General features: G+C 51.2%; 1 protein-coding gene across 1 annotated transcript in view; it reads left to right on the forward strand.

Annotated features, from left to right (window-relative positions):
• Positions 1-12,841: 12,841 nt before the first annotated feature.
• The window catches only part of LOC122923767 (glycine--tRNA ligase), a 40,088-nt gene continuing 30,039 nt past the window's right edge, over positions 12,842-22,890 (forward strand). Inside the window, exons 1-2 of the mRNA XM_044274603.1 lie at positions 12,842-13,063; positions 21,978-22,079. Of these exons, the coding sequence (XP_044130538.1) occupies positions 12,866-13,063; positions 21,978-22,079 (300 nt within the window). The 5' untranslated portion in view covers positions 12,842-12,865. The remainder of the gene's footprint in view (positions 13,064-21,977; positions 22,080-22,890) is intronic.

Below are 22,890 nucleotides of genomic sequence, written 5' to 3' on the forward strand. Positions count from 1 at the left end.
CTCCTTTGCAAAGTCCAAACGAGCAGTTCTGTGGCGTTCAAGGAGACGAGGTCTCTGAAGACGTTTTTTGTTTTTGAAGCCCCTCAGTCTCAGATGCCGTCTGATGGTTATGGGGCTGCAGTCAGCACCAGTAAGGGCCTTAATTTGGGTCGAGGATCGTCCAGTGTCCTGACGGACAGCCAATTGGATCCTCCGGCTCAGTGCTGGTGACATTTTTTTGGGTCTTCCACTTGACTTTTTTGTTCCATAACCCTCAGGATCATTTAAGAAATTCCAGATGACTGTCTTACTGCGTCCGACCTCAGCAGCGATGGCGCGCTGTGAGAGACCCTGCTTATGTAGTTCAACAACCCGACCGCGTTCAAAAAGAGAGAGTTTTTTTGCCTTTGCCATCACAACGTGTGACTACCTGACAGAAGGTGACAATGAATCCACATCTTTGCACAGATTTGGCCTTTTAAAGGCTTGTGGTCCTAAAATCTGGATCAGCTGAAAAACAGCCTGTTTCAGTTTAATCATTATTAAATTAATTGAATCACTCCCATTTCTTCTTGTTGCATGTTGAAGCTCTACTTGGAACCTTGTTAAGATCCAACAATGTAAAATATGATTTTTTTTGCCATTTTTCAAGTGGTCTTAAACTTTTGATCAGGACTGTACTATTATGTGGACACTATAGATAATACTGTTATAATTTGGGGGTACCAGGGGTCAATAAATCGTGGGGTCAGAGATTTTCTGCATTACAGGCATTTGCTGTGACTAGTATTTTCCCCCTCAATTATTTTTGGGTTGTAAAGATAACACTTGGAAATGTTTAACACAAGTAAAAGATAACAGTGTTTATGGCGGCATGTAATCTGCTGGTATAATGCAGCACTGGAGGGGCGGTAAATCAGGCTTTCCTGTTATACAACTCTTAACCACTACAGGACCGCCGTACGCAGGATTGCGTCTTTGCGGCGGCCCTGTTATTCCGAGTGGACGCGAGATTTCCTGTGAACGCGCGCACACAGGCGCGTGCGTTCACAGGAACCGGAGGTAAACTAGCTGATCTACAGCCTGCCAGCGGCGATCATTCGCTGGCAGGCTGTAGATGCGATTTTTTTAACCCCTAAAAGGTATATTAGACGCTGTTTTGATAACAGCGTCTAATATACCTGCTACCTGGTCCTCTGGTGGTCCCTTTTGCTTGAATCGACCACCAGAGGACACAGGTAGCTCTGTAATAAGTAGCACCAAACACTACTACACTACACCCCCCCTGTCACTTATTAGCCCCTTATTAACCCCTGATCACCCCCCTGTCATTGATCACCCCCCTGTAAGGCTCCATTCAGACGTCCGTATGTGTTTTGCGGATCCGATCCAAGGATCCGTAAAACACATACGGACCTCTGAATGGAGCCTTACAGGGGGGTGATCAATGACAGGGGGGTGATCAATGACAGGGTGGTGATCACCCCATATAGACTCCCTGATCACCCCCCTGTCATTGATCACCCCCCTGTAAGGCTCCATTCAGACATTTTTTTGGCACAAGTTAGAGGAAATAGATCTTAATTTTTTTTTCTTCTTACAAAGTCTCATATTCCACTAACTTGTGACAAAAAAATTTAATCTCACATGAACTCACCATACCCCTCGCGGAATCCAAATGCGTACATTTTTTAGACATTTATATTCCAGACTTCTTCTCACGCTTTAGGGCCCCTAAAATGCCAGGGCAGTATAAATACCCCACATGTGACCCCATTTTGGAAAGAAGACACCCCAAGGTATTTTGTGAGGGGCATGGCGAGTTCATGTAAAATTAAATTTTTTGTCACAAGTTAATGGAAAGGGAGACTTTGTGAGAAAAATTTTTTTTAAATCAATTACCGCTAACTTGTGCCAAAAATAAAAAATTCTAGGAACTCGCCATGCCCCTCCCGGAATACCTTGGGGTGTCTTCTTTCCAAAATGGGGTCACATGTGGGGTATTTATACTGCCCTGGCAATTTGGGCCCCTTTGCGCACCTAGGCTGCAAAAAAGTGTCACACATGTGGTATCGCCGTACTCAGGAGAAGTTGGGCAATGTGTTTTGGGGTGTCTTTTTACATATACCCATGCTGGGTGAGAGAAATATATCTCTATAATGACAACTTTGTATAAAAAAATGGGAAAAGTTGACTTTTAGAGAAATATTTCTCTCACCCAGCATGGGTATATGTAAAAATACACCCCAAAACACATTGCCCAACTTCTCCTGAGTACGGCGATACCACATGTGTGACACTTTTTTGCAGCCTAGGTGGGCAAAGGGGCCCAAATTCCAATAAGTACTTTTAGGATTTTACAGGGCATTTTTTACACATTTGGATTCCAGACTTCTTCTCACGCATTAGGGCCCCTAAAATGCCAGGGCAGTATAACTACCCCACAAGTGACCCCATTTTGGAAAGAAGACACCCCAAGGTATTTCGTGATGGGCATAGTGAGTTCATGGAAGTTTTTATTTTTTGTCACAAGTTAGTGGAATATGAGACTTTGTAAGGAAAAAAAATAAAAAAATAAATCATAATTTTCCGCTAACTTGTGACAAAAAATAAAAAGTTCTATGAACTCACTATGCCCATCAGCGAATACCTTAGGGCAGGCATGTCCAAACTGCGGCCCTCCAGCTGTTGCAAAACTACAACTCCCAGCATGCCTGGAAAGCTTACAGCTATTAGGGCATGCTGGGAGTTGTAGTTTTGCAACAGCTGGAGGGCCGCAGTTTGGACATGCCTGCCTTAGGGTGTCTACTTTCCGAAATGGGGTCATTTGTGGGGTTTTTCTACTGTCTGGGCATTGTAGAACCTCAGGAAACATGACAGGTGCTCAGAAAGTCAGAGCTGCTTCAAAAAGCGGAAATTCACATTTTCGTACCATAGTTTGTAAACGCTATAACTTTTACCCAAACCATTTTTTTTTTACCCAAACATTTTTTTTTATCAAAGACATGTAGAACAATAAATTTAGAGAAAAATTTATATATAGATGTCGTTTTTTTTTTAAACATTTTACAACTGAAAGTGAAAAATGTCATTTTTTGGCAAAAATTTCGGTAAAATTCGATTAATAACAAAAAAAGTTAAAATGTCAGCAGCAATGAAATACCACCAAATGGAAGCTCTATTAGTGAGAAGAAAAGGAGGTAAAATTCATTTGGGTGGTAAGTTGCATGACCGAGCGATAAACGGTGAAAGTAGTGTAGTGCAGAAGTGTAAAAAGTGGCCTGGTCATGAAGGGTGTTTCAGCTAGCGGGGCTGAAGTGGTTAAAGGGATTGTTGAATTTCTTTCACACCTTTTCTTTAAAGGGACTTTTTATGCTGCTATACTAATGCTATAAACGTTTGGTCACTGGTACCCCCACGATCAGCACTGCACACAGCAGGGCTGTCAGCCAAGTGGCTATATGAGGTATTACAGGGACTGCAGTACCAGACACAGTCAAATGTGCAGGGATGGCGCTGTGACAGTTACTCCAGCACAGGGGAGCAGTCTGCAGAGCTGGGCCCATTGTATTCTGCTGATCACTGTGTGGGTGAGACCCCTGCCCACCACACAGCACAACCTCTGATAACTCTGCACACCGCTCAGTAACTGGAATGAGCTTCCGCTGCAGTCTGAGGACGCAAGAATGCAGAAGAAGAAGGCACTGCTGTGCAGTGGGTGCTTCCAGGTCTCAGGTCAGTGGCTCCCTCTAGTGTCATATTCTTAAATTGCACTTAAAGGGATTATTCCACCATTATATCTGATATTAAGGCCTCTTTCACACGGGCGAGTTTTCCGCGCGGATGCGATGCGTAAGGTGAACGCATTGCTCCCGCACTCAATCCGGACCCATTCATTTCTATGGGGCTGTGCACATGAGCGTTGTTTTACACGCATCACTTGTGCGTTACGTGAAAATCGCAGCATGTTCTATATTCTGCGTTTTTAACGTAATGCAGGCCCCATAGAAGTAAATGGGGCTGCGTGGAAATCGCAAGCATCCGCAAGCAAATGCGGATGCGGTGCGATTCCCACACACGGTTGCTAAAAGACAATCGGGATGGAGACCCAAACATTATTATTTTCCCTTATAACATGGTAATAAGGGAAAATAATAGCATTCTGAATACAGAACGCATAGTACAATAGCGCTGGAGGGGTTAAATAAATAAATAAAATTAAACTCACCTCATCCACTTGTTCGCGCAGCCGGCATCTCTTCTGTCTTCTTCTTTGAGGACCTGGGAGAAAAGGACCTTTGGTGACGTCACTGCGCTCATCACCTGATCCATCACCATGGTGATGGATCATGTGATGGACCATGTGATGAGCGCAGTGACGTCACCAAAGGTCCTTTTCTCCCAGGTCCTCAAAGGCCTCATGCACACGACCGTTGTTCGGGTTTGCATCCGAGCCGCAGTTTTTGCGGCTCGGGGGCGGACCCATTCACTTCAATGGGGCCACAAAAGATGCGGACAGCACTCCGTGATCTGACACTCTCTACCTGAGACTATTTAGGGGGCACTCTCTATCTGACACTATTTAGGGGGCACTCTCTATCTGACACTATGTACGGGGGCTCTCTCTACCTGACACTATTTAGGGGGCACTCTCTACCTGACACTATTTAGGGGGCACTCTCTATCTGACACTATTTAGGGGGCACTCTCTACCTGACACTATTTAGGGGGCTCTCTCTACCTGACACTATTTAGGGGGCTCTCTCTACCCAACACTATTTAGGGGGCACTCTCTACCTGACACTATTTAGGGGGCTCTCTCTACCTGACACTATTTAGGGGGCTCTCTCTACCTGACACTATTTAGGGGGCTCTCTCTATCTGACACTATTTAGGGGGCACTCTCTATCTGACACTATTTAGGGGGCACTCTCTTTCTGACACTATTTAGGGGGCTCTCTCTACCTGACACTATTTAGGGGGCACTCTCTACCTGACACTATTTAGGGCGCACTCTCTACCTGACACTATTTAGGGGTCTTTCTCTATCTGACACTATTTAGGGGGCACTCTCTATCTGACACTATTTAGGGGGCACTCTCTATCTGACACTATTTAGGGGGCACTCTCTACCTGACACTATTTAGGGCGCACTCTCTACCTGACACTATTTATGGGTCTTTCTCTATCTGACACTATTTAGGGGGCTCTCTCTACCTGACACTATTTAGGGGGCTCTCTCTACCTGACACTATTTATGGGTCTTTCTCTATCTGACACTATTTAGGGGGCTCTCTCTATCTGACACTATTTAGGGGGCTCTCTCTACCTGACACTATTTAGGGGGCACTCTCTACTCTACCTGACACTATTTAGGGGGCTCTCTCTACCTGACACTATTTACAGGGCACTCTCTACCTGACACTATTTAGGGGGCACTCTCTATCTGACACTATTTAGGGGGCACTCTCTATCTGACACTATGTACGGGGGCTCTCTCTACCTGACACTATTTAGGGGGCACTCTCTACCTGACACTATTTAGGGGGCACTCTCTATCTGACACTATTTAGGGGGCACTCTCTACCTGACACTATTTAGGGGGCTCTCTCTACCTGACACTATTTAGGGGGCTCTCTCTACCCAACACTATTTAGGGGGCACTCTCTAACTGACACTATTTAGGGGGCTCTCTCTAACTGACACTATTTAGGGGGCTCTCTCTACCTGACACTATTTAGGGGGCTCTCTCTATCTGACACTATTTAGGGGGCACTCTCTATCTGACACTATTTAGGGGGCACTCTCTTTCTGACACTATTTAGGGGGCACTCTCTTTCTGACACTATTTAGGGGGCTCTCTCTTTCTGACACTATTTAGGGGGCACTCTCTACCTGACACTATTTAGGGGGCACTCTCTACCTGACACTATTTAGGGGGCTCTCTCTCTCTGACACTATTTAGGACGCATTCTCTACCTGACACTATTTAGGGGGCTCTCTCTACCTGACACTATTTAGGGGGCTCTCTCTACCTGACACTATTTAGGGGGCACTCTCTATCTGACACTATTTAGGGGGCACTCTCTATCTGACACTATTTAGGGGGCTCTCTCTACCTGACACTATTTATGGGTCTTTCTCTATCTGACACTATTTAGGGGGCTCTCTCTATCTGACACTATTTAGGGGGCTCTCTCTACCTGACACTATTTAGGGGGCACTCTCTACTCTACCTGACACTATTTAGGGGGCTCTCTCTACCTGACACTATTTACCGGGCACTCTCTACCTGACACTATTTAGGGGGCACTCTCTATCTGACACTATTTAGGGGGCACTCTCTACCTGACACTATTTAGGGGGTACTCTCTATCTGACACTATGTACGGGGGCACTCTCTATCTGACACTATTTAGGGGGCTCTCTCTACCTGACACTATTTAGGGGGCACTCTCTATCTGACATTATTTAGGGAGCACTCTCTATCTGACAGTATTTAGGGGGCACTCTCTTTCTGACACTATTTAGGGGGCTCTCTCTTTCTGACACTATTTAGGGGGCTCTCTCTACCTGACACTATTTAGGGGGCACTCTCTATCTGACACTATTTAGGGGGCACTCTCTCTCTGACACTATTTAGGGGGCACTCTCTTTCTGACACTATTTAGGGGGCTCTCTCTATCTGACACTATTTAGGGGGCACTCTCTATCTGACACTATTTAGGGGGCACTCTCTTTCTGACACTATTTAGGGGGCTCTCTCTATCTGACACTATTTAGGGGGCTCTCTCTACCTGACACTATTTAGGGGGCACTCTCTATCTGACACTATTTAGGGGGCACTCTCTTTCTGACACTATTTAGGGGGCTCTCTCTATCTGACACTATTTAGGGGGCACTCTCTATCTGACACTATTTAGGGGGCACTCTCTTTCTGACACTATTTAGGGGGCTCTCTCTACCTGACACTATTTAGGGGGCTCTCTCTCTCTATCTGACACTATTTAGGGGGCTCTCTCTACCTGACACTATTTAGGGGGCACTCTCTATCTGACACTATTTAGGGGGCACTCTCTACCTGACACTATTTAGGGGGCACTCTCTATCTGACACTATGTACGGGGGCTCTCTCTACCTGACACTATTTAGGGGGCACTCTCTATCTGACACTATTTAGGGGGCACTCTCTACCTGACACTATTTAGGGGGCACTCTCTACCTGACACTATTTAGGGGGCACTCTCTACCTGACACTATTTAGGGGGCACTCTCTATCTGACACTATGTACGGGGGCTCTCTCTACCTGACACTATTTAGGGGGCACTCTCTATCTGACACTATTTAGGGGGCACTCTCTACCTGACACTATTTAGGGGGCACTCTCTTTCTGACACTATTTAGGGGGCACTCTCTACCTGACACTATTTAGGGGGCTCTCTCTCTCTATCTGACACTATTTAGGGGGCTCTCTCTACCTGACACTATTTAGGGGGCACTCTCTATCTGACACTATTTAGGGGGCACTCTCTACCTGACACTATTTAGGGGGCACTCTCTATCTGACACTATGTACGGGGGCTCTCTCTACCTGACACTATTTAGGGGGCACTCTCTATCTGACACTATTTAGGGGGCACTCTCTACCTGACACTATTTAGGGGGCACTCTCTACCTGACACTATTTAGGGGGCACTCTCTACCTGACACTATTTAGGGGGCACTCTCTATCTGACACTATTTAGGGGGCACTCTCTACCTGACACTAATTACGGGGCACTCTCTATCTGACACTATTTAGGGGGCACTCTCTACCTGACACTATTTAGGGGGCTCTCTCTACCTGACACTATTTAGGGGGCTATCTCTATCTGACACTATTTAGGGGGCTCTCTCTACCTGACACTATTTAGGGGGCACTCTCTACCTGACACTATTTAGGGGGCACTCTCTAACTGACACTATTTAGGGGGCTCTCTCTACCTGACACTATTTAGGGGGCACTCTCTACCTGACACTATTTAGGGGGCTCTCTCTACCTGACACTATTTAGGGGGCACTCTATATCTGACACTATTTAGGGGGCACTCTCTATCTGACACTATTTAGGGGGCACTCTCTACCTGACACTATTTAGGGGGCACTCTCTATCTGACACTATTTAGGGGGCACTCTCTATCTGACACTATGTACGGGGGCTCTCTCTACCTGACACTATTTAGGGGGCACTCTCTACCTGACACTATTTAGGGGGCACTCTATCTGACACTATTTAGGGGGCACTCTCTACCTGACACTATTTAGGGGGCTCTCTCTACCTGACACTATTTAGGGGGCTCTCTCTACCTGACACTATTTAGGGGGCTCTCTCTATCTGACACTATTTAGGGGGCACTCTCTATCTGACACTATTTAGGGGGCACTCTCTATCTGACACTATTTAGGGGGCACTCTCTATCTGACACTATTTAGGGGGCACTCTCTACCTGACACTATTTAGGGCGCACTCTCTACCTGACACTATTTATGGGTCTTCTCTATCTGACACTATTTAGGGGGCTCTCTCTACCTGACACTATTTAGGGGGCTCTCTCTACCTGACACTATTTATGGGTCTTTCTCTATCTGACACTATTTAGGGGGCTCTCTCTATCTGACACTATTTAGGGGGCTCTCTCTACCTGACACTATTTAGGGGGCACTCTCTACCTGACACTATTTAGGGGGCTCTCTCTACCTGACACTATTTACAGGGCACTCTCTACCTGACACTATTTAGGGGGCACTCTCTATCTGACACTATTTAGGGGGCACTCTCTATCTGACACTATTTAGGGGGCACTCTCTATCTGACACTATTTAGGGGGCTCTCTCTATCTGACACTATTTAGGGGGCTCTCTCTACCTGACACTATTTAGGGGGCTCTCTCTATCTGACACTATTTAGGGGGCACTCTCTATCTGACACTATTTAGGGGGCTCTCTCTATCTGACACTAGTTAGGGGGCACTCTCTATCTGACACTATTTAGGGGGCACTCTCTATCTGACACTATTTAGGGGGCACTCTCTAACTGACACTATTTAGGGGGCTCTCTCTACCTGACACTATTTAGGGGGCACTCTCTACCTGACACTATTTAGGGGGCACTCTCTATCTGACACTATTTAGGGGGCACTCTCTATCTGACACTATTTAGGGGGCTCTCTCTACCTGACACTATTTAGGGGGCACTCTCTACCTGACACTATTTAGGGGGCACTCTCTACCTGACACTATTTAGGGGGCTCTCTCTCTCTGACACTATTTAGGACGCATTCTCTACCTGACACTATTTAGGGGGCTCTCTCTACCTGACACTATTTAGGGGGCTCTCTCTACCTGACACTATTTAGGGGGCTCTCTCTACCTGACACTATTTAGGGGGCACTCTCTATCTGACACTATTTAGGGGGCACTCTCTATCTGACACTATTTAGGGGGCTCTCTCTACCTGACACTATTTAGGGGGCTATCTCTATCTGACACTATTTAGGGGGCACTCTCTATCTGACACTATTTAGGGGGCACTCTCTATCTGACACTATTTAGGGGGCTCTCTCTACCTGACACTATTTAGGGGGCACTCTCTACCTGACACTATTTAGGGGGCTCTCTCTACCTGACACTATTTAGGGGGCACTCTCTACCTGACACTATTTAGGGGTCTCTCTCTCTCTGACACTATTTAGGGGGCACTCTCTACCTGACACTATTTAGGGGGTACTCTCTATCTGACACTATTTAGGGGGCTCTCTCTACCTGACACTATTTAGGGGGCACTCTCTATCTGACACTATTTAGGGGGCACTCTCTATCTGACAGTATTTAGGGGGCACTCTCTTTCTGACACTATTTAGGGGGCTCTCTCTATCTGACACTATTTAGGGGGCACTCTCTATCTGACACTATTTAGGGGGCACTCTCTTTCTGACACTATTTAGGGGGCTCTCTCTATCTGACACTATTTAGGGGGCACTCTCTATCTGACACTATTTAGGGGGCACTCTCTTTCTGACACTATTTAGGGGGCTCTCTCTATCTGACACTATTTAGGGGGCTCTCTCTACCTGACACTATTTAGGGGGCACTCTCTATCTGACACTATTTAGGGGGCACTCTCTTTCTGACACTATTTAGGGGGCTCTCTCTATCTGACACTATTTAGGGGGCACTCTCTATCTGACACTATTTAGGGGGCACTCTCTTTCTGACACTATTTAGGGGGCTCTCTCTACCTGACACTATTTAGGGGGCTCTCTCTATCTGACACTATTTAGGGGGCTCTCTCTACCTGACACTATTTAGGGGGCACTCTCTTTCTGACACTATTTAGGGGGCACTCTCTACCTGACACTATTTAGGGGGCACTCTCTATCTGACACTATGTACGGGGGCTCTCTCTACCTGACACTATTTAGGGGGCACTCTCTATCTGACACTATTTAGGGGGCACTCTCTACCTGACACTATTTAGGGGGCACTCTCTACCTGACACTATTTAGGGGGCACTCTCTACCTGACACTATTTAGGGGGCACTCTCTATCTGACACTATGTACGGGGGCTCTCTCTACCTGACACTATTTAGGGGGCACTCTCTATCTGACACTATTTAGGGGGCACTCTCTACCTGACACTATTTAGGGGGCACTCTCTTTCTGACACTATTTAGGGGGCACTCTCTACCTGACACTATTTAGGGGGCTCTCTCTCTCTATCTGACACTATTTAGGGGGCTCTCTCTACCTGACACTATTTAGGGGGCTCTCTCTATCTGACACTATTTAGGGGGCACTCTCTACCTGACACTATTTAGGGGGCACTCTCTACCTGACACTATTAGGGGGCACTCTCTACCTGACACTATTTAGGGGGCACTCTCTACCTGACACTATTTAGGGGGCACTCTCTATCTGACACTATGTACGGGGGCTCTCTCTACCTGACACTATTTAGGGGGCACTCTCTATCTGACACTATTTAGGGGGCACTCTCTACCTGACACTATTTAGGGGGCACTCTCTTTCTGACACTATTTAGGGGGCACTCTCTACCTGACACTATTTAGGGGGCTCTCTCTCTCTATCTGACACTATTTAGGGGCTCTCTCTACCTGACACTATTTAGGGGGCTCTCTCTATCTGACACTATTTAGGGGGCACTCTCTATCTGACACTATTTAGGGGGCACTCTCTACCTGACACTATTTAGGGGGCACTCTCTACCTGACACTATTTAGGGGGCACTCTCTATCTGACACTATTTAGGGGGCACTCTCTACCTGACACTAATTACGGGCACTCTCTATCTGACACTATTTAGGGGGCACTCTCTACCTGACACTATTTAGGGGGCTCTCTCTACCTGACACTATTTAGGGGGCACTCTCTACCTGACACTATTTAGGGGGCTCTCTCTACCTGACACTATTTAGGGGGCTATCTCTATCTGACACTATTTAGGGGCTCTCTCTACCTGACACTATTTAGGGGGCACTCTCTACCTGACACTATTTAGGGGGCACTCTCTAACTGACACTATTTAGGGGGCTCTCTCTACCTGACACTATTTAGGGGGCACTCTCTACCTGACACTATTTAGGGGGCTCTCTCTACCTGACACTATTTAGGGGGCACTCTCTAACTGACACTATTTAGGGGGCACTCTCTATCTGACACTATTTAGGGGGCTCTCTCTATCTGACACTATTTAGGGGGCTCTCTCTACCTGACACTATTTAGGGGGCACTCTCTACCTGACACTATTTAGGGGGCACTCTCTATCTGACACTATTTAGGGGCACTCTCTATCTGACACTATTTAGGGGGCACTCTCTATCTGACACTATTTAGGGGGCTCTCTCTATCTGACACTATTTAGGGGGCACTCTCTATCTGACACTATTTAGGGGGCACTCTCTACCTGACACTATTTAGGGGGCACTCTCTCTCTCTGACACTATTTAGGGGGCACTCTCTATCTGACACTTTTTAGGGGGCTCTCTCTACCTGACACTATTTAGGGGGCTCTCTCTATCTGACACTATTTAGGGGGCACTCTCTATCTGACACTATTTAGGGGGCACTCTCTATATGACACTATTTAGGGGGCACTCTCTATCTGACACTATTTAGGGGGCACTCTCTACCTGACACTATTTAGGGGGCTCTCTTTATCTGACACTATTTAGGGGGCACTCTCTATCTGACACTATTTAGGGGGCACTCTCTATCTGACACTATTTAGGGGGCTCTCTCTATCTGACACTATTTAGGGGGCTCTCTCTATCTGACACTATTTAGGGGGCACTCTCTATCTGACACTATTTAGGGGGCTCTCTCTATCTGACACTATTTAGGGGGCACTCTCTATCTGACACTATTTAGGGGGCACTCTCTATCTGACACTATTTAGGGGGCACTCTCTATCTGACACTATTTAGGGGGCTCTCTCTATCTGACACTATTTAGGGGGCTCTCTCTATCTGACACTATTTATGGGGCACTCTCTCTCTGACACTATTTAGGGGGCTCTCTCTATCTGACACTATTTAGGGGGCACTCTGACACTTTGTGTGAGCACTCTATTATAGGGGTGCAGTCAGAATTTGAGTGACTATAGCGACCCTGAACACTATAATTAGACTAAGTCCATATTCCCTCGGGGACTCCTTCAGGCTGCTATGTACTACAACCCCCAAAATACTTACTTCAACATAGAAAGGGCCCATTGCCCAGAACCAAGATGGCGTTCCCGGCGCTTCCGGGATGCAGAGCAGCCGGCCGGCGGGTGTCGCTTTACGGCTGTCGTTGAGCAGAGATTTCATCATGCAGTGAGGTGTGTGATGCTCGTGCTGAGGTCCCTCCCCGCCCTGCTGCTGCGACATCTGCCCGGCTCCCTGTGTCAGCACACCCGGCACGCCCGAGCTTCAGCCCGGACAACCAAAGTCTTCAAACACCCGGCGCCCCCCAGAGCCCCCCCAGTCATGGAGGTGAATGTGGAGGAGCAGCTGGCGCCCCTCAGGCTGGCGGTCAAGGAACAGGTGAGGAGGGGGCAGGGGAATCTGGGGTGCTGTATTAAAGGGGGCTGGGTAATATAGGGGTGCAGGTCACATGAGGGCCAGGAGCTATGGGGGTGCACTTTGTAATGGGATCCAGTCCTGTGTAATCTGGGGGTGCACTCTATAATGGGAGGCAGTCCTGTGTAATCTGGGGGTGCACTCTATAATGGGAGGCAGTCCTGTGTAATCTGGGGGTGCACTCTGTAATGGGATCCAGTTCTGTGTAATCTGGGGGTGCACTTTGTAATGGGATCCAGTTCTGTATAATCTGGGGGTGCACTTTGTAATGGGATCCAGTTCTGTATAATCTGGGGGTGCACTTTGTAATGGGATCCAGTTCTGTATAATCTGGGGGTGCACTTTGTAATGGGATCCAGTTCTGTATAATCTGGGGGTGCACTTTGTAATGGGATCCAGTTCTGTATAATCTGGGGGTGCACTTTGTAATGGGATCCAGTTCTGTATAATCTGGGGGTGCACTTTGTAATGGGATCCAGTTCTGTATAATCTGGGGGTGCACTTTGTAATGGGATCCAGTTCTGTATAATCTGGGGGTGCACTTTGTAATGGGATCCAGTTCTGTATAATCTGGGGGTTGCACTTTGTAATGGGATCCAGTTCTGTATAATCTGGGGGTGCACTTTGTAATGGGATCCAGTTCTGTATAATCTGGGGTGCACTTTGTAATGGGATCCAGTTCTGTATAATCTGGGGGTGCACTTTGTAATGGGATCCAGTTCTGTATAATCTGGGGGTGCACTTTGTAATGGGATCCAGTCCTGTGTAACCTGGGGGTGCACTTTGTAATGGGATCCAGTTCTGTGTAACCTGGGGGTGCACTTTGTAATGGGATCCAGTTCTGTATAATCTGGGGGTGCACTTTGTAATGGGATCCAGTCCTGTGTATTCTGGGGGCGCACTTTGTAATGGGAGCCGGTCCTGTGTAACCTGGGGGCGCGCTTTGTAATGGGAGCCGGTCCTGTGTAACCTGGGGGCGCGCTCTATGATGGGAGCCGGTCCTGTGTAACCTGGGGGCGCGCTCTATGATGGGAGCCGGTCCTGTGTAACCTGGGGGCGCGCTCTATGATGGGAGCCGGTCCTGTGTAACCTGGGGGCGCGCTCTATGATGGGAGCCGGTCCTGTGTAACCTGGGGGCGCGCTCTATGATGGGAGCCGGTCCTGTGTAACCTGGGGGCGCGCTCTATGATGGGAGCCGGTCCTGTGTAACCTGGGGGCGCGCTCTATGATGGGAGCCGGTCCTGTGTAACCTGGGGGCGCACTCTATGATGGGAGCCGGTCCTGTGTAACCTGGGGGCGCACTCTATGATGGGAGCCGGTCCTGTGTAACCTGGGGGCGCACTCTATGATGGGAGCCGGTCCTGTGTAACCTGGGGGCGCACTCTATGATGGGAGCCGGTCCTGTGTAACCTGGGGGCGCACTCTATGATGGGAGCCGGTCCTGTGTAACCTGGGGGCGCACTCTATGATGGGAGCCGGTCCTGTGTAACCTGGGGGCGCCCTCTATGATGGGAGCCGGTCCTGTGTATTCTGGCGGTGCCCTCTATGGTGGGAGCCGGTCCTGTGTAACCTGGGGGCGCGCTCTATGGTGGGAGCCGGTCCTGTGTAACCTGGGGGCGCGCTCTATGGTGGGAGCCGGTCCTGTGTAACCTGGGGGCGCGCTCTATGGTGGGATCCCGGCCTGTGTAATCTGGGGGCGCGCTCTATGGTGGGATCCCGGCCTGTGTAATCTGGGGTGAGGATCTTCCTGGTGACCCTCTCAAGTGGTTCTCCTCACGTGGCCCCTGGATTATTAGATGACCGGACACGAGCATAACCCCGTATCCATCTGTAAGTATACAACCTTAGTTATATATACTTCTGGGAAAGCTGGGTGACTGCCAATATGGCCGCCATTCTGTCTTCTCTTGCTGTGGTCACCCAGCTTTCCCTTTCTCCTACCTGGCACATTTACTTGGATATGTAGGAACACCAGATGTCGGGGATATGTCTCACCGTACCTGGCAGATCGACCTTTCAGGATCCCAGAAAAGCTGTAGGGGAGCAACCCTGAATGTTCAACACTAGATCCTGAAAATCTGGAGTTCCCCTTTAAAAGGGATGTCCAGGATTAGAAGAACATGGCTGCCTCCTGCGCCAAGCCTGTTGTGTGGTATTGCAGGACAGCCTCATTCACTTCAAGGGACTGCGGTACCTGACACAGCCTATAGACAGGGGTGGCGCTGTTTGTAATTCTTAACAGTCCCTTTTTATCTTGGATTGTTGGGCAGGACGCAAAACTCCCTGCTGGTGCTGTCCCCGGTGAGATTTGAACCCAGGACCCCTGTGCTGCAGGTGCTGTACCTGGTGAGATTTGAACCCAGGACCCCTGTGCTGCAGGTGCTGTACCCGGTGAGATTTGAACCCAGGACCCCTGTGCTGCAGTTGCCGTCCCCGGTGAGATGAGATTTGAGCCCAGGACCCCTGTGCTGCAGGTGCCGTCCCCGGTGAGATTTGAGCCCAGGACCCCTGTGCTGCAGGTGCTGTCCCTGGTGAGATTTGAGCCCAGGACCCCTGTGCTGCAGGTGCTGTACACGGTGAGATTTGAGCCCAGGACCCCTGTGCTGCAGGTGCCGTCCCCGGTGAGATTTGAGCCCAGGACCCCTGTGCTGCAGGTGCCGTCCCCGGTGAGATTTGAGCCCAGGACCCCTGTGCTGCAGGTGCCGTCCCCGGTGAGATTTGAGCCCAGGACCCCTGTGCTGCAGGTGCCGTCCCCGGTGAGATTTGAGCCCAGGACCCCTGTGCTGCAGGTGCTGTCCCCGGTGAGATTTGAGCCCAGGACCCCTGTGCTGCAGGTGCTGTCCCTGGTGAGATTTGATCCCAGGACCCCTGTGCTGCAGGTGCTGTCCCTGGTGAGATTTGATCCCAGGACCCCTGTGCTGCAGGTGCTGTCCCTGGTGAGATTTGAGCCCAGGACCCCTGTGCTGCAGGTGCCGTCCCCGGTGAGATTTGAGCCCAGGACCCCTGGGCTGCAGGTTCCGTCCCCGGTGAGATTTGAGCCCAGGACCCCTGTGCTGCAGGTTCCGTCCCCGGTGAGATTTGAGCCCAGGACCCTTGTGCTGCAGGTGCCGTCCCTGGTGAGATTTGAGCCCAGGACCCCTGTGCTGCAGGTGCTGTCCCTGGTGAGATTTGAGCCCAGGACCCCTGTGCTGCAGGTGCTGTCCCTGGTGAGATTTGAGCCCAGGACCCCTGTGCTGCAGGTGCCGTCCCCGGTGAGATTTGAGCCCAGGACCCCTGTGCTGCAGGTGCTGTCCCCGGTGAGATTTGAGCCCAGGACCCCTGTGCTGCAGGTGCTGTCCCTGGTGAGATTTGAGCCCAGGACCCCTGTGCTGCAGGTGCCGTCCCCGGTGAGATTTGAGCCCAGGACCCCTGTGCTGCAGGTGCTGTCCCCGGTGAGATTTGAGCCCAGGACCCCTGTGCTGCAGGTGCCGTCCCCGGTGAGATTTAAACCCAGGACCCCTGTGCTGCCCCCGGTGAGATTTAAACCCAGTACCCCTGTGCTGCAGGTGCTGTCCCCGGTGAGATTTGAGCCCAGGACCCCTGTGCTGCAGGTGCCGTCCCCGGTGAGATTTGAGCCCAGGACCCCTGTGCTGCAGGTGCCGTCCCCGGTGAGATTTGAGCCCAGGACCCCTGTGCTGCAGGTGCTGTCCCCGGTGAGATTTGAGCCCAGGACCCCTGTGCTGCAGGTGCTGTCCCCGGTGAGATTTGAGCCCAGGACCCCTGTGCTGCAGGTGCTGTCCCCGGTGAGATTTGAACCCAGGACCCCTGTGCTGCAGGTGCTGTCCCCGGTGAGATGAGATTTGAGCCCAGGACCCTTGCGCTGCAGGTGCTGTCCCCGGTGAGATGAGATTTGAGCCCAGGACCCTTGCGCTGCAGGTGCTGTCCCCGGTGAGATGAGATTTGAGCCCAGGACCCCTGTGCTGCAGGTGCTGTCCCCGGTGAGATTTGAGCCCAGGACCCCTGTGCTGCAGGTGCTGTCCCCGGTGAGATTTGAACCCAGGACCCCTGTGCTGCAGGTGCTGTCCCCGGTGAGATTTGAGCCCAGGACCCTTGCGCTGCAGGTGCTGTCCCCGGTGAGATTTGAGCCCAGGGCCCCTGTGCTGCAGGTGCTGTACCCGGTGAGATTTGAGCCCAGGACCCCTGTGCTGCAGGTGCTGTCCCCGGTGAGATTTGAGCCCAGGACCCCTGTGCTGCAGGTGCTGTCCCCGGTGAGATTTGAGCCCAGGACCCCTGTGCTGCAGGTGCTGTCCCCGGTGAGATTTGAACCCAGGACCCCTGTGCTGCAGGTGCTGTCCCCGGTGAGATTTGAGCCCAGGACCCCTGCGCTGCAGGTGCTGTCCCCGGTGAGATTTGAGCCCAGGGCCCCTGTGCTGCAGGTGCTGTACCCGGTGAGATTTGAACCCAGGACCCCTGTGCTGCAGTTGCCGTCCCCGGTGAGATGAGATTTGAGCCCAGGACCCCTGTGCTGCAGGTGCCGTCCCCGGTGAGATTTGAGCCCAGGACCCCTGTGCTGCAGGTGCTGTCCCTGGTGAGATTTGAGCCCAGGACCCCTGTGCTGCAGGTGCTGTCCACGGTGAGATTTGAGCCCAGGACCCCTGTGCTGCAGGTGCCGTCCCCGGTGAGATTTGAGCCCAGGACCCCTGTGCTGCAGGTGCCGTCCCCGGTGAGATTTGAGCCCAGGACCCCTGTGCTGCAGGTGCCGTCCCCGGTGAGATTTGAGCCCAGGACCCCTGTGCTGCAGGTGCTGTCCCCGGTGAGATTTGAGCCCAGGACCCCTGTGCTGCAGGTGCTGTCCCCGGTGAGATTTGAGCCCAGGACCCCTGTGCTGCAGGTGCTGTCCCTGGTGAGATTTGATCCCAGGACCCCTGTGCTGCAGGTGCTGTCCCTGGTGAGATTTGAGCCCAGGACCCCTGTGCTGCAGGTGCCGTCCCCGGTGAGATTTGAGCCCAGGACCCCTGTGCTGCAGGTGCCGTCCCCGGTGAGATTTGAGCCCAGGACCCCTGTGCTGCAGGTGCCGTCCCCGGTGAGATTTGAGCCCAGGACCCTTGTGCTGCAGGTGCCGTCCCTGGTGAGATTTGAGCCCAGGACCCCTGTGCTGCAGGTGCCGTCCCCGGTGAGATTTGAGCCCAGGACCCCTGTGCTGCAGGTGCTGTCCCTGGTGAGATTTGAGCCCAGGACCCTTGCGCTGCAGGTGCCGTCCCCGGTGAGATTTGAGCCCAGGACCCCTGTGCTGCAGGTGCCGTCCCCGGTGAGATTTGAGCCCAGGACCCCTGTGCTGCAGGTGCTGTCCCCGGTGTGATTTGAGCCCAGGACCCCTGTGCTGCAGGTGCTGTCCCCGGTGAGATTTGAGCCCAGGACCCTTGCGCTGCAGGTGCTGTCCCTGGTGAGATTTGAGCCCAGGACCCCTGTGCTGCAGGTGCCGTCCCCGGTGAGATTTAAACCCAGGACCCCTGTGCTGCAGGTGCTGTCCCCGGTGAGATTTAAACCCAGGACCCCTGTGCTGCAGGTGCTGTCCCCGGTGAGATTTGAGCCCAGGACCCCTGTGCTGCAGGTGCCGTCCCCGGTGAGATTTGAGCCCAGGACCCCTGTGCTGCAGGTGCCGTCCCCGGTGAGATTTGAGCCCAGGACCCCTGTGCTGCAGGTGCTGTCCCCGGTGAGATTTGAGCCCAGGACCCCTGTGCTGCAGGTGCTGTCCCCGGTGAGATTTGAGCCCAGGACCCCTGTGCTGCAGGTGCTGTCCCCGGTGAGATTTGAACCCAGGACCCTTGCGCTGCAGGTGCTGTCCCCGGTGAGATGAGATTTGAGCCCAGGACCCTTGCGCTGCAGGTGCTGTCCCCGGTGAGATGAGATTTGAGCCCAGGACCCCTGTGCTGCAGGTGCTGTCCCCGGTGAGATTTGAGCCCAGGACCCCTGTGCTGCAGGTGCTGTCCCCGGTGAGATTTGAACCCAGGACCCCTGTGCTGCAGGTGCTGTCCCCGGTGAGATTTGAGCCCAGGACCCTTGCGCTGCAGGTGCTGTCCCCGGTGAGATTTGAGCCCAGGGCCCCTGTGCTGCAGGTGCTGTACCCGGTGAGATTTGAGCCCAGGACCCCTGTGCTGCAGGTGCTGTCCCCGGTGAGATTTGAGCCCAGGACCCCTGTGCTGCAGGTGCTGTCCCCGGTGAGATTTGAGCCCAGGACCCCTGCGCTGCAGGTGCTGTCCCCGGTGAGATTTGAGCCCAGGACCCTTGCACCACCACTACTTCTGCTGTGTGAGCGGCAGAAAGAACTGTTGCCATGAGGCATTGTGTGGCCCGCGCCTCCTGCTGCCCTCATAACACAGCCTGGTGACCTCTGAGGTCAGGACAGACGGCATTCATCCATTGTTCACAGAGGGGTCATTGCTCAGGGATCAGCGGCTAAATAGAATCATCCTGGGGTCCTGCGCACGAGGGGGCGGCACGAGGACAGAGCGGCGCAGGTTACGTCATCTTCACTGTCACACAGGTGTATAGGTGGAATATACCAGAGCACAAGGATAAGAGGGGTCCAATAACTGGGATGAACCATAACTTATTGCCAGGGTCCGATCACTGGGATGTACCATCACCTACTGATTGTCAAGGGCTGATCGTTGGGATGTACCATAACTTATTGTCAGGGGCTGTTTGCTGGGATGTACCATAAGTTACTGATCTTCAGGGGCTGTTCCCTAGAATGTACCATCACTGATCGCCGGGGTCCGATCACTGGGATGTACCATAACTTACTGTACTTATTGTCAGTGGCCGATTGCTGGAATATACCATAAGGCCCCATTCACACAACCGTAAGTTTGCTCCGCATCTAATCAGCAAAAAAATAAAGTAATAAATGGATGCATCATGGACATCATCCGTATTTTTTGTAAATCTGCATTTTGTGGACCGCACAATACATTCAGTCGTGTGAATGCATCCTAACTTGCTGATCTCCATGGACTGTACCATATCTTACGGATCGCTGGGATGTACCTTAATTTGCTGATTGTCGGGGTCTTAACACTGGAATATACCATCACTGATTGTCAGGATCCGATCGCTGGAATGTACCATCACTTAGGCCCCTTGCAGACGAGCGTGAGCGGAATAGGTCCGGATGCGTTGCGGATGCGTTCAGTGAAAAATGCGTGATTTCGCACGCAAGTTCATTCAGTTTTTTCTGCGATCGCGTTGTTTATATTGCTCGGGCAATGCGTTCTGCACACGCGTGATAAAAAACTGAAGGTATACAAACAACTTTTCTTAGCAACCATCCGTGAAAATCACCGCTCATGTGCACAGCCCCATTGAAATGAATGGGTCTGGATTCCATGCGGGCGCAATAAGTTTGCATCACGCATTGCACCCGCGCGGAATACTCGCCCGTGTGAAAGGGGTCTTATCGCTGGTATACACCATCTTACTGTTTTGCCATGGGCTGATCGCTGGAATGTACCATATCTCACTGATTGGGGTCCGTTCGCTAGGATTTACCATCATTTACAGATCTTCAGGGTCCGATCTCTGGGATGTACCATCATTTACAGATCTTCAGAGTCCGATCTCTGAGATGTACCATCTCTTACTGATCCGTTGTGGGGGATTGTATCGTAGGCTGAGTACGTGTCCGGTTCTACGCTTTCTCCTCCACCGCCCCCCTCCCAGACTGAAGGATGATGAGGTTTCCCCTCCAGGCGCCTCCTCCTGCCACGTTCTCTGTAGTCTTCCCTGCAGACAGAGAGAAACCCGAGCATCCAGCGTCTGATGCAAGAACCCGGGGGGGGGGGGGGGGGGCTGATGTTTTATGGGACGTTTCCCCTTTAAATGAAGAGAAGAAAAAAATAAACTATCCCATTTGTTAAATAATTTTTGTCTGTTTCAAGGAAAGCTGGGTGACGGTCAGTATGGCCGTATTAAAGGGATCACACGGCTTTCCCAACACTGCCGCCATGTGGGTGATTCGAAAAACACGGCTGCATCTGAAAAACAGCGCCGCTCCTGTCCTGAGCACAGGTTGCCCCGTCCACCTGACGCGCCGCGCGGCGACATCTTGCAGAATTGTCTATGGACATCCAGTAATCCAGAATATCTGATAATCCGGCTCCTGCCGATGCAGAATTACAGGAATTTTTCATTTGCAGTGCAGTGGTCTGTTCTTTCAAGCAAGAACTCTGCTTGCTGTCAAGAGCGTGGAACGGTGGAAGCATTCTGGTTCACGACCTGAACACACCTATTCCTGCTCACACAGTGGAGAGTTTGTTACAGTGTATCAGCGCAGACAGTCCTCTGTGACCTGGACTCCGGGCTGGCAGCTCTTGGCTGCGGCGGGGCTGCGTGCGCGCTTCAGTCCGGGCTCTTGGTCGTGTAATAACATCGGATTAGGGCGTAAAATCTCCGGATTTAGCTCATTAACTGCAGTACAAACAGATCCCCCCCCCCCCCCCCCACGCCTCATGCCTGGGGCAAGTCGCCCAGCGGGTCATCACCGGTTGACTAGGAGATTTCTCTGAGATTTCTACAGAAATTGTTTAGCCACTTTGTTTCCTATTTTGTATAATTCTCCTGTTGTGCCTGCAGTGTAAAGAATGGAGGTTATTTTTTTTTTTTTTTTGTCATCATGGTTGTCTTTGCCTATGAAACATCTGTGCACTTTGCAATATTTTGCTATATCATATAAAAATATATTTATTAGAGTGCAAAAGCTAACCTCCATACTTTACACTGCAGGCTCTATGCCACATAACGTACAATATGAAAGCAGACGCCCCTGACCTGTGGGTTCTGTAATGAGGGGGGGGAAAAAACCCTGTATCAGACCTTCTCTTCTCGCCCCACTTTGCAGGGTGACCTCGTGCGGAAGCTGAAGGAGGAGAAGGTTCCTCAGGTGGATGTGGACCGGGCAGTAGCGGAACTAAAAGCCAGAAAAAGAACCTTGGAAGCCAAGGTAAGCGTTACTTACCCGGACTGAAGCCAGGGGATGCTCTGCTGCTTTGGACATGGCCCTGATCAGAGTCAGTGGTAGACTAAAAAGTATCCCACATGCTTTACACTGCAGCTGTGCTTGCTTGAATTAGCTACTGAATATTAACAGCGGCTCAGCGAGAAGTCTGTGTACAGAGATTTCTATTACAGCAAGGACTGAATGATGATAAAATACATGAAATATTGGTACTGAAGGGGGAGGAGCGGAGTCTTCACATGAGACTGTCCCTGGTGTCTGCACTATTAGTCCTGGCGCGGGCTGCACCGATACAGCGTGCCGGAAAACCGCGGAAACGCAGAACTGACAGGAGCCGGGCTCCCACTGTAACGCCCTAGGTCGTAGTGAACTCTTATGCCGGCCTCTTAACTCCATAGATGCTGCGGTCAATAGCGACTGCGGCATCTAGGCCGTCAGAAGGAGAAGGCTCCCTCTGCCACCATCAGGCATGGCAGCCGGGGGCTGATCATGACTGTGTGTCTATTAGGCCTCATGCAAACGACCGTGGTGTGTTTTGCGGTCCGCAAATCGCGGATCTGCACAACACGGATGGCGTCTGTGCGCGTTCCGCAATCTGCGGATCGGCACGGACAGCCTTCAATTTAAATGCCTATTCTTGTCCGCAAAGCGCAGACAAGAATAGGGCATGTTATATTTTTTCAGGGCGGGGCCACGAAACGGAGCGAATGGGTCTGCATCCGAGCCGCCAAAACGGCGGCTCGGGTGCGGACCCAAACAACGGCTGTGTGCATGAGGCCTTAGACTGCACAAAATT

This window comes from Bufo gargarizans, unplaced genomic scaffold (genome assembly GCF_014858855.1).
Source record: "Bufo gargarizans isolate SCDJY-AF-19 unplaced genomic scaffold, ASM1485885v1 original_scaffold_1878_pilon, whole genome shotgun sequence".
Lineage (NCBI taxonomy): Eukaryota > Metazoa > Chordata > Amphibia > Anura > Bufonidae > Bufo > Bufo gargarizans.